General features: G+C 38.7%; 1 protein-coding gene across 50 annotated transcripts in view; it reads right to left on the bottom strand.

The window, feature by feature from the left end:
- MAP4K4 (mitogen-activated protein kinase kinase kinase kinase 4) overlaps positions 1 to 12,265 on the bottom strand; it is a 191,749-nt gene that overhangs the window by 66,719 nt on the left and 112,765 nt on the right. For all 50 annotated transcript variants that reach the window (XM_059134423.1, XM_059134464.1, XM_059134454.1 and 47 more), the window contains exons 4-7: positions 9,948 to 10,073; positions 8,605 to 8,715; positions 4,100 to 4,190; positions 1,943 to 2,073 (exon numbers count right to left, since the gene is read on the bottom strand). In XM_059134423.1, the coding sequence (XP_058990406.1) occupies positions 1,943 to 2,073; positions 4,100 to 4,190; positions 8,605 to 8,715; positions 9,948 to 10,073 (459 nt within the window). The remainder of the gene's footprint in view (positions 1 to 1,942; positions 2,074 to 4,099; positions 4,191 to 8,604; positions 8,716 to 9,947; positions 10,074 to 12,265) is intronic.

The raw sequence follows: 12,265 nt of genomic DNA on the forward strand, positions 1-12,265 counted from the left end.
ATAAAAGCAGACAATGGGTAGTTATTATCATTCACATTCTCTTGTTTATATGCTATTCTAATGAAAGAATTAAAGTTGCTCAGTTTAAGCATTTTCTAAATAACCTATAATTATGTTACACAATTCAAATACATGTTTGATTATAAGAAGGACAGGCCCACAAATTTCTCCCTTAATTTTGAGATTTTCTTTACTACAGGGCGCAAAGGAGGGGTTTTACCCAACTTGACCCAGTAGCAACATCAGTAGTAAGAAAGGCAGATGTTCCATGCCTCTTGGTGTGATGCAACACAAACCATACCCCACCTCCTGAGGCAATCCTGCTTTAGGTTTTTCTTTATACTAATTGAGTTTCTCCAGTTTATAAGAAATAAGGTAAATGTCTTACAAAGATTGTAAAGTTAAAATTCAAAAATGGCAAGACAAATCTGGATGGTGGAATACTGCCTCTTCAACAAGTCCATGTCATGAAAAAAAAGGGAGAAGGGTTGGTTAGCCTTGATTAATAGATATTCTATGGCCAAACAGCCAAATAGAATGCCTTGCCTTATATTAAACACTAGTTTGAATAAGTCCGATACAAACCAGTTGGCTCTAAGTATAGGCTCCTTATTAAGAAATTATTTTTTAAAGATTTATTTATTTATTTATTTGTGAGACAGAGAGAGCAAAAGCAGGTGAAAAGGGCAAAGGGAAAGGGACAAGCAGAATGTCCACAGAGCAGGGAGCCTGATACAGGGATCAATCCCAGGACTCTTGAGATCATGACTTGAGCCAAAGTCAGATGCTTAACCAACTGAGCCACCAAGGTGCCCCAAGAAATTATTTTCATTTACTTAAGCATGATAGTATTTTGGGTATGCTGGAAGATGTTTTCAAATTTTGGAGATAACAAAAATGATATATTCAAGACTGAAAAGTCATATAGTCTATATAATCTATTAATATTATTATAATCTATTAATCTAATACTTCAGCATATGAAAAATAAAATAAAAATTTCACCATACCATATATTTAAAATGAGTTTCATTAATTGGGTATTTGTAATAAATACTAAAATACACAAGAGAGTGTAAAGATATGAACTCAAGTTTGAATAACATTAACAGCAACATAAACACTGACTCATTTAATCACAACAAAACAATTTTTTAAAAAAATAATTTTTGCAAACATATTCAACCCAAATCTGATGATCAAATATGGTTTTACAATGGGATCAAAAAGATGCATTATTGGGGCGCCTGGGTGGCTCAGTGGGTTAAGCCGCTGCCTTCGGCTCAGGTCATGATCTCAGGGTCCTGGGATCGAGTCCCACATCGGGCTCTCTGCTCAGCAGGGGGCCTGCTTCCCTTCCTCTCTCTCTGTGATCTCTTCCCTTCCTCTCTCCTACTGTGATCTCTCTCTGTCAAATAAATAAATAAAATATTTAAAAAAAAAAAAAAGATGCATTATTGATAGAAATCTCTAGAGGTCACTCTAATAATTTAAATATATTTGTACCAAATCAAGCTGTAAAGCTCTTTAACAATACTCTAAAATTTCACATAGATCAAGTAACTGCTATATATTCTAACAACATTTTTTAAAGAATAATAAATATCTGATTATAATTGATTCTTCAAGTTTAAAAGGATGGCAAACAGGGCAGAGTAACTTACTCATGACAAAAAGCTCTATGCACAAGACAGTGACTTCCACTGCTGTGAAAGCAGTATATTACTTAGTAAGGAGAACAAAGGTGACAGGGAACGAAGAACAACAAGACAGCATCTCAATAATGTCCCAGAAAATGTGCACCTGCAACAAGGTTTCCAAGTGTTCCTCACTGAAACAGCATGAGCGGATAAGGGGTGGGGTGTGCAATCTGTAACCTGAGCCCCTATCCCTCAGGAACACTAGGGACCCAGTGAAGGCCAAGAAAGCAGGTGCCTCTTACTCTGTAATCGTAGGTGGCATCTGGGTTCTCATCACAGGCGATGACCTCAGGAGCCATCCAGTAAGGGGTGCCTATGAAGGTATTTCTCCTCCCAACCGTCCGGTCGAGCTGAGCACTCACACCGAAATCAACTGTGGGAGAAAGAGAAAGGAAGGAGTAGAACATAATTAACAAACAAGTAAACCACAAGACGAAGAAATGTGAGGAGGAGATGTCTTCAGTATAAGCTCAAAGAGTTTCATGGACATGTAAATTCCTTAAGGTCACCAGCATCAATAAGGAGTACTGTCTCCAGAGCTAATCTGCCAAAATGACAAAATCTTCTACCAGTCTATAGGCTCCTGGGAGGCCTGGACCCAGCTACTTCCCTGGGCTTCCACGACAGTGACCACTAGAGGGACTTTTGGATGAATGAGGATGTTCAGTGCTTGCAGGAAACGTACCTGCCGCAAACAAGATCAAGTCACAGAAAGCTCTAAGTTCAGGAGAATTAACTAACACCCACGTGACTCAGCTTCTTAAACAGCACTTAACCACAGAAAGAGAAGAAACCCACAAAGGTTGTCTGGAAAGTACAGGGTAATGACTTCAATAAAGAGAATCAAGCTAAATCACAAATATACTAAGAAACACTCCTCAAAGTACCCAGGACATCTGATTTTTAGAGTGACCCCCACATCCCACTCAGCTGAACAATGATGGTCCTCTAGAGGAAAGTTCAAAGATGGGAGGCAGAGCTGGCAGGAAGACCAGGGTCTCTAATGGAATGTTTGCTGACAGCACTAGGGAGGACTGTATGATGGTGGACGAGCTCCTGCAGAAGGGCCTATGGAGGGTTGAGATCACTCACAGGGTCTGGGTTACAGATTTAGCAGGCAGAACATGCTCAGAAAACCACCTGGCCAGGAGGTGGGCTCACATGTCCTGACACAGAGACACATGTGCTGGGCAGTACGTGCCATTTGCAGTTACAAGTGATCACCAAGTGATTACAGAAGGACTATCACAGACCTAGCACCAACAGGCCAGCGCAGGGAACACACACAGCTTCCTAAGTCACTAGGAATGAGAACAATTTAAGTGCCCCCTATCTTAGCTTTGAGGGTATTTCCCCAATGGGCACACTAATCCTCCACAGATGACCAAGAAATGGAGGTACTATGCAAGAAAGCAATAATGAAGATTCTGTTTTTAAACTACTGTGACTAAGATTTTTGAAAGATAGACTAGATTTTCTAATAACCATAAACAATTTTTTTGTGTGATGCCTTACTGGAAGAAAACTTAATGCTAATTGTTTAAAAATTTGACAGAACCATTATATAAAAGTGGGATTGAAAAAAAGTTCAAATCCAGGTAAAGGAAACAGGAAATACAGAAGAACCATTACAAAATCATCTCCAGGAAGATACTTTGGACTCCATCCATCCATGCATAAATTTACTGAGCCCCTACTACATTTAAAGCACTATGCTAGGTGCCAGATAAGAATACTCTCGTAAATAAAACATCCTAATCACTACACTTCCAGAACTTATATTCTAGGAAATAAGTCAGAAATATACGTAAACAAACAGCTGTATAATTATAAATTGTGATCAGGATGAGTAAGGAAATAAGCGGTAGATCAGAAGGTCAGGGCATAGAGATCAGAGCATCAGGGAAGAAAGGCCTCTGAAGATGAGGAAAAAATTGCCACCTCAAAACTGTTCCCAACGGGGAACAGTATGTGCAAAGACCCTGTGAGACATTTCAAGGAAGTAAGAAAATGAGTGAACTGGACAGGGAGAAAAGTGAGAATGGTCACAAAATGGGGCTGGAAAGTATTAGGGGCCATGGCTTTCTATGGGCCATGGTAAGAAATTCAGATTTTATTCCAAGTGAAATATTCCACTAAAGGTATTTAAGGAAGAAAGTGCCATGATCTGACTTAAATATTAGTCTGTCTGCTATATGGAGAGCAGAGCAGGGGAGAAGCATGGCAGGGAGGGAGGCTGGAGACAGAAAAAGCAGTAAACCCAGTTCCCATTTCTTAAATAGAACAGAAAGAGAAAATCTAAGTAACAGAGCTTTTAGCTAAATGCCAACGAGATAGGGAGTTGCTGCTGGTTTGCACCAGGGCCAAGTATTACATCATGTGGCACATGTGTCACATACCAAGTTTCACCTCTGCATTCTCAGTCAGCAATACATTCTGGCCCTTGATGTCCCGGTGAATCACATGATGGATGTGAAGATGTGCCAGGCCCTGAAGAGGAGAGAGATCTGAATTTTAGTTCTTTGTTGCTGCAAATAAAGAGCCCAGAACACACTTTTTATAACAAAGCACATGTACAGGCCACAAGTTTTATGAATCACATTTAGAACATACTACAACTCAATTGTTGTGCATTTCCAGGAACACATTACCAATAGCACCACACAAACAGAAAGAAGTACCCACCCCCCAGTTCCAATGGGGTAGGTCCCCTGTGTGAGCAACATGACCAGTTTCTAGCTGCTCCTTGAAGACACATTCTAGATTACCATCTGCAGTTTCTCTGTTGTAATTTGTGCTATTTGTGTACAGGGTGGTTCCTTTCCCACGCTACATGTCCATCTTTCAGTGGGTGACCCCATGGGTATATTTGAACTAGACCCATCCCAGGGGAAAACACAAAGAGCCAGAGTGCGGTTTCAAGTCTGGCTCTTGAACACTGCCTAGTTTTCCCACTGCATAGTGACAAATTACTAACTACTGATCAAGCCCACCTCCACCCCAAGTGTAAAACAATTCTGCCATCAAAAGCTTTATGTTCACACAAAATATCTTTCTTTCCCAAGGAAATAAACCCTACTGGGCACAGAGCACTTTCTGATGACCTTGTATCAGGAATGAAGCCCAAGAGCCATGTCTCTTATGAGAGGTGGAAGAAGAACAAAAACACATTTTGCATCCAACTACGAATTGAGACAAAAATGGGTCATTCTCACAACTCCTGTTCTTGTTCTGTCTTTAGCTAGACAAGCCAAATCTACAGCTTGCCTCCTTAAGATACAAACAAGCTATTTATTCTGAAATGTCTCAATTGAAAAAGGCTAGATCAGAGAAGCAAGGGTTTATTTAATTTTCCTGTTTGATTTTTTGTGTGAGGTTTTATTGTTACCATTACTGTGTAGGATACGCATTAAATATAACAGCTGCTCTAGAACACTAATTTTTCTAACACAGGGGTTTCTAAACAATAATTTACTAGTCTGCTTATAAAGCAGAATAGTGTACTTGATGGCTCTGTTTATTTTTCCACCACACAGGATGTGCAGTGTTATACCACAAAGCACTGACTAGGGGAAAAAGCACTAAAAATATTTGGTATGTTAGTGCTATAGTTAGGAAGAAAGTCTCTTCTTTCAGCACAGCATAACTCTGAACAGCAAAGAAAAAACAAACAAACAAAAAATGTAGCTTCCCTGATTCTTTCATAATTCCTACTTCTGCTACTTCAGTTCACTTTATATTCTCTAACTTTCCCAAACTCCCTTTTTATATTTTCAAGGATTATCTTAGCAACAAACTTAAGTATCCACATCTTCTCAAACAATGTGGCCTGCACAGACTCTTGTTTCTTGTAAGTGATAAATGTTAAGAAACATTTACTACCTGGTGCTACTGCTGAAGGAGTGCGGTGTCTCAAGGTGAAAAATCACTCAAGGTATGTCTAATACCCTGTAGGCACTGTAAATTTGAGTTATGATTATTCTAAATGAGTACATCTTTCCCTGTATGCAAAGAAAATGTATGTTCAACTACTCTTGTATATACAACTCTTTCTGTGCCAAAATTAAACCACAATTATGCCTCCTTAGCAGAGATAGTCCAGATAGAAATACACACTAAATACCATTCTAGAGTGAATGCATCAACGTTTCAAAGCTAGAAAACATTTTTTCTGTAACTCTCATTCAAGGACATGGGGTAAAGGAAAAGTTAAAGGCTGTCCTTCAGTATTGGTTACGAAACACTGTAAGTACCCATATCCACTAGGAATTTCGGTTTCCACTAACACACATCAGTGGCTGTGTAGACTATAAACATGGAAGCAGGGTGGGATGGACACTCTGGCTTGTTGGTAAACCTTTGGTCTCAAGGGTTTCGGGGACGAGCCCAGGAGAGCTTTCCTACTTATGCCTGAGGCCTACAAGCTCATGACTCTCAACCTTCTGAGGATCTTAACTATTATTATAGCATGTGAATCTAACACCTACTAAAGAATGAGGACAAGTTTTGCCACTGCAGAAAAGAGCTAACCACCAATCTCTTTGAGAACCCAGATTATTCACTTGGTCTGGCTCTGTCTGTTCCCACAACAGCTCCCTCCTTCTTACCATACTGCTTTCTCTTTATCAAAGTAGATTATCAGCAATTCCGGTGAAAAACACACACTAGCATGTGACACACTGACTCTTCCAGAGCCTTGTTTGGTTTTAGTTCACTTAGACTTTTGTTGGAAAAAATCCCACTCCAGATGAAAAGTAAATGAAGGAAACACTTGTTTCGGGTGCCCCCAAGGTGAAAAACATTTGCTATATCTCAAAATGATGTCCATTAAGCTCTTATATTCAGGCCAGTCAGGGGCTTCAAACAACCTGGGCATCTTTTGAAATGATGCCTGAGATCAATGAAAGTAAAATAACTAAATATGTTTATTTCAAGACAGGTAAACAATGCTTGCCTGTATATATAAAAACATGTAAATTATCTTTGATGGCTGAAATACATTTGATGCCTAGGACATTTATACTAAAATCTAGTTCTTTGCTTAAGAAATCCCACATTAAGGGCACCTGGGTGGCTCAGTCAGTTAAGTGTCTGCCTTTGGCTCAGGTCATGATCCCAGAGTCCTGGGATTGAGCCCTGCATCAGGTTCTCTGCTCAGTGGAAGCCTGCTTCTCTCTCTCCCACTGTCTCTCTCTGTCAGATAAATAAAATCTTCATAAAAAGAAAAAGAAAGAAAAAGAAATCCCACGCTGGAATTATATATAGAAAAGGTATGTGTAAGTATATGTTTATAACGGAAAATAATGACAACAACTAATATTTACTAACAATCAGTTATATACCCACATGTTACATTAAATGATTCATATACACCAGGGGCACCTGGGTGGCTCAGTGGGTTAAAGCCTCTGCCTTCAGTTCAGGTCATGATCCCAGGGTCCTGGGATCGAGCCCCACGTCGGGCTCTCTGCTCCGCAGGGAACCTGCTTTCTCCCCTCTCTCTGCCTGCCTCTCTGCCTACTTGTGATTTCTCTCTCTCTGTCAAATAAATAAAATCTTTATAAAAAAAAAAAATGATTCATATACACCAACTCACTGACAATGTTATTTCCTTCACAGGACCGGTATCTAAATTTTACAGAAGGAAGTAAATCTCGAAAGGGGAATACCTTTGCCAGGGGTATGCAATAGGTAAGTAGCAAAGGCAGGACTCAAACCCACATCTGACTCACTCTAACCACTGTTCTCTCCTGCCGACCATGCCAAGAGTTTTAGTTGTTAACATAATAAATACATCTGCCCACTTGCTGAACTCCTTCACAGTACTGCAGGGCAGGATACTTAGTTTTCCACTTTTAGACTCTGCCTGCTAATAATAACCATAAAAGATAGGTCCCACATGTTTTAATAATGAAATCAGAGAGTGATTACAAAAAGAGGGTTCTCCCACCGCATCCCCTACAACTTACTTTCTTAAGGGAATTGACTGGTTTTTCAAGGGCTTCATAAAATATCTAAGTAAAAAGAATTAAAACACAACTCTCTGAATTCTTTTTTTTTTTTAAACTGGCAGTCCTCTATGAAATTTAAATATAAAAGTAGGGTAAATTTGCCTCTAAGTAAAAAAAGATAACCAGTTTTTTTTTATTAGTGAGAGAAGCCTAAGAATTAGATTCCAGTTTAATTCCACAATATTTCTTTTTTAAATGTGGTGGGTAAATGAAATCCAACCAAGTAATTTGAATGTGTAATTAAGGGGTAAAGTAGACAGAAAAACTGGGACAGCTGGCCAAAGGAAAAGAGGCCCACTGGTAACTCACATGCACTTTTCAAATGCAAAATATAGAGACCCTTTGCCTATAATGTCTGCGTTATCTCTATTACTGAAAGCAATCATTTAGAATCTGCTAAAACAGTAGTTCAGAAACTTTAACATCATAAACCAGCTTTCCAATTGGCTGTAAACAACATTAAACAGTAGAACTTTTCCTTGTAAATACTGCAACAGAATCTAGCAGTTAATGCCAAAGTCCACAAGATGATTTTGAAAGCCAGCATTTGATAATCAATATTGATTCATTAGCTTAGACAAAGGATTCCTATAAAAACAATAGTTAGAGACTATTTCTCTTCACTTGATTTTCTTTTTAACACCTGGAGGGTAAATAGGGAAATGCAGAAAAACTATTTTTGTTTAAGTTACTTTCTTTAGATACTTGTCACAATCAAAACCATGATGCAGCTTCAATAATCAAAGCCAGCAAATTATACAGAGCCCTTGACTGTCATGAAAAGAACAATCTATACAGTTATAACTAATGCAAAGAAATATTTCGGGCTAGGAAAATGAAAATGGAAACACAACACCATGCACGGGACACCACAGACACACCCTTCTTCTTACCCTTAGGATTTCTCTGGAGATGTAAGCTATCCAGTCTTCCTTGAGTGTGTTCCCTTTGGTGTTCTTCACAAGGTCTGTAATGGACCCAGCCCCACAGAACTCCATAACAAGCTACAGGGCAGAAAAGACACATGGTGACTAGCATGCCTCAGCAACCAGTGAGAACATCACCACAATCTGTACACACTGAACATTCATCAGAAACACAAAGTCTAACTCTTTGTGTCTTTCCTAAAGATCTGGGTACATGATCAAATTTGGAAGCATCCAAATTACTGAAAGCCCATTTCACCCTCCAATTTATGCACTGTTTATGTTTGGTCCAGGAGATTAAGGGTTTTTGACATTTTACAGCACATCTCCCAGTGCAGAGATTGTGAAATATTCCTCCTCACTCCCAAGGACACGGGCATGGGAGGACCATTTTGTCTTTAATTAGTACCCAATTATGAGAAATCTGATAGAGATACTCTAACATCTTTTCTCATTTGCTAGCATCCAGATATCCTCTTTCATACACGATTCTCAAACTATTTTATATTAAGAGAAATGCGATTTTAAGCAGTGCATAATTTTAAAAATACTTTATTTACAATACCTAAATGTTTATATAAAATCAACACAAGTGGGTTTTTTAAATATCAGAAAATGAACTAAATTGAGCTATTCTAAAATTTTAACTTTGATTGGATTTGGGCAAAAGACAAAGGTTAAAATTAAGGCAAAATATTGCAAATTTCCTATAATGGTTTTTAAAAATTAGAAAAAATATTTATCTTCCTGCTTTATAAGTCCAGTACCCTTGGTATAACTAATGTGATAACCATAGCTCTAACAGCATCTCAGTGTCATCATCTTCAGTATAGATGTGGCTGAGTAAGAGATAAGATTGAATGTATATTAATTCTAGAAATTTCCCTGGAATTTACTGTTTTCAATTAACTGTTATCATTAATATTATTAATACTGATATGTTTGTCCCTTACTTCCAGGTAGTAAAGAAGATGCATTTATTTGTGCTTCCATATTAATTTCCATAAATAAAGTATTGATTTTTCAAGCTCCTAATTTCCTTGCTATTTGGTTATATTCCTTTTAAAACATGCCATTTTATTACTGAAACAAAGTTAACTCTTATCCATGCAATGTGAAATCAACATAAAAATAAACATACAGTATCATACAGTATACCTTTAACCAAGAAGACTAAGGAAGATAACAGGCACTATGCCCTTTGTCTTCGCTCTTCTCTCCAACCCCCTCCTCCCCTGGAAGGTCCTTAATGTCTTTTGAGTACCACCAGAGAGAAAACTCCTCAAAATGCTTGGGAAACATTTGCCTACCCAGAGTTGGTCATCATGTCCTGGAGGGCTCTTTTTAATGAAAGCACCATAATAGGTTGCAATATTTCTATGATGAGAATATTTCTTCAACATATTTATCTCCAGTTTGATTTCTTCCTCTTCATCCTTAAGAAAAAATAAAAAATAAAATGTGTGGCTTTTGAATGTCAAGCATGATTTTAACTTCCCCACCCATGGGCAGTAATACAAGTTCCCAATCCCTCCAGCAAAGGAGGAAGATACATTCACTTTATCCTGATAACAAGAACTGGGGACTTTAACAGGACTCATTCTTTTTTTTTAAAGATTTTATTTATTTGTCTGAGAGAGAGAGAGAGCGAGAGCGAGCACAGGCAGACAGAGTGGCAGGCAGAGTCAGAGGGAGAAGCAGGCTCCCTGAGGAGCAAGGAGCCCGATGTAGGACTGGATCCCAGGATGCTGGGATCATGACCTGAGCGAAAGGCAGCTGCTTAACCAACTGAGCCACCCAGACGTCCCAGGACTCATTCTTTGAAATGCCTTTAGAAGTTATGCAAGAAATATGGAAGTACAAAAGTTACAGATATATATAAGAAGCAGATGTAGCAGCTTTCCACAAATTATGATACCTGAACTTCAATTTGCTCATCTGGAAAAATGGGAGGAAAAAGAGAACAGACTGATACTATTTTGACTAATTAAAAGGAAAGGCTGTTTCTTTTCTAAAAGATATTTGTGAATAAAAATCATCTGGCACAGTTATGGCACAGAAGGTTCACCTGTGACAACCTTGCACAAGAATATTACCTTCTGGTGTGGCCACAGTCAGATTACTGCATACAGACCAGCCCCGCAGGCCCATGATAGTTGGCATGCTTAATGAGATCCTCTACCCCAAAAAGAGATTCAGGAGAATCCAGCGACCCATAGTAATACAACATCACTCAGTGATAGCAGGTTGTTTTAGACTTGGCTCATCCCCCAGCCTCCTGCTTTATTAAAGTTAAGATGAGCAGAAGAAAAAAATACAGAGTTTGTGTGAGAAGATCAGAGGGAGATGAAAGAACAGATGGTGACACAAGTCTGGAAAATAAAAATAAGTTGCCCTTGTGAATGGGGAGGGCTGCCAGTCTCAGACTTTCTCTCTCATATACGCCCAGGGCAGAACCTGCAACAGCATGGTTGTTGCAGACACATGACACAGCAAGGGCTCTGCCACACGACCTGCAGAGTTCATAAGTAAGATTTATGGCTAGCATGAGAACCAGGGGAAAGCAGAGTTAAAGTCATGAAGAGGAGAGAAGGTGGAAGAAAAGAGGGAAAACAGCTCTGGCTAGAAAAGCCACATCTGAGGAAAGATAAAAATCTTAAAGACAAAGGTGATAATCAGATCTCCAGAATTCCCTTTACTACATAACTTTTCAAAAGAAAATAATGACTGGTCCCCTACAATGTCCCCACTTCTCCACAGTGGCACGCTCATTCTACTTATAACTGACTTGCTTCCTTCTCCAGGAAGACTTGGGCTTTCTGAGCAGTCAAGGGTCCTGTACGTGGAAGTATAAAAGAAAAAGAGAAGGCCATGCATGTGAAAGCTAGTGCATCGATGTGGACTCACACAGGCTAATCTTGCAGGCTGGCACCTCCAAAAACCATTCATAAGGACTCACAGACCTAAGTAAGTTTGGTTTGAAAATACTGCTGAGATAAAAGCTACAACAGCATTAATTAGATATTAGTGATGAGACCAAATGAAAAAAGAAAAGGTCTTCTTAAAATAGAACTTTCAGCTGTACACTACCACTTTAGAAACCACATGTAATAAAACATGGAATCATCTTAGAACAGGGATTCTTAAGATGGTGACCTCCAGCTTGGTCCTCAGACATAAGTATCAGAATATTACAGCATATTAATAGGTTGTCACGTAACCTCGGCAGATGGTGGCTACAAATATGAAGCAAAGTAACACAGCCAAATACAGTCTATATAATAGTTTGTATGTACTAATTATCATTCAAACTCTGTATATATGAAAAGACACCACATGGGTATCATTTCAATCTGATTTAAACATGGCCATGTTTAAAGCTGCAATGAAAACTGAGATACTGAATAACTAGGATAACTATCTCAATTCTAAACAAAAGTAGTGTTTAGCCTGACTAATATTACAGAAAAGACACTTCTATTTGGGATCTTTCTTCAAAGGAATTTTATACTAAATCATAAAAGAGTGACATTTTTTTTTTAATGTAAGGCACAAGGAAGCACGCCCCAAACATGACTAGAAAGCCCAATTCACCAAAAGCTTTATATTGCGCTCTTCCCACACGTTC

This window comes from Mustela lutreola, chromosome 9 (assembly GCF_030435805.1).
Source record: "Mustela lutreola isolate mMusLut2 chromosome 9, mMusLut2.pri, whole genome shotgun sequence".
NCBI classification, from domain to species: Eukaryota; Metazoa; Chordata; class Mammalia; order Carnivora; family Mustelidae; genus Mustela; species Mustela lutreola.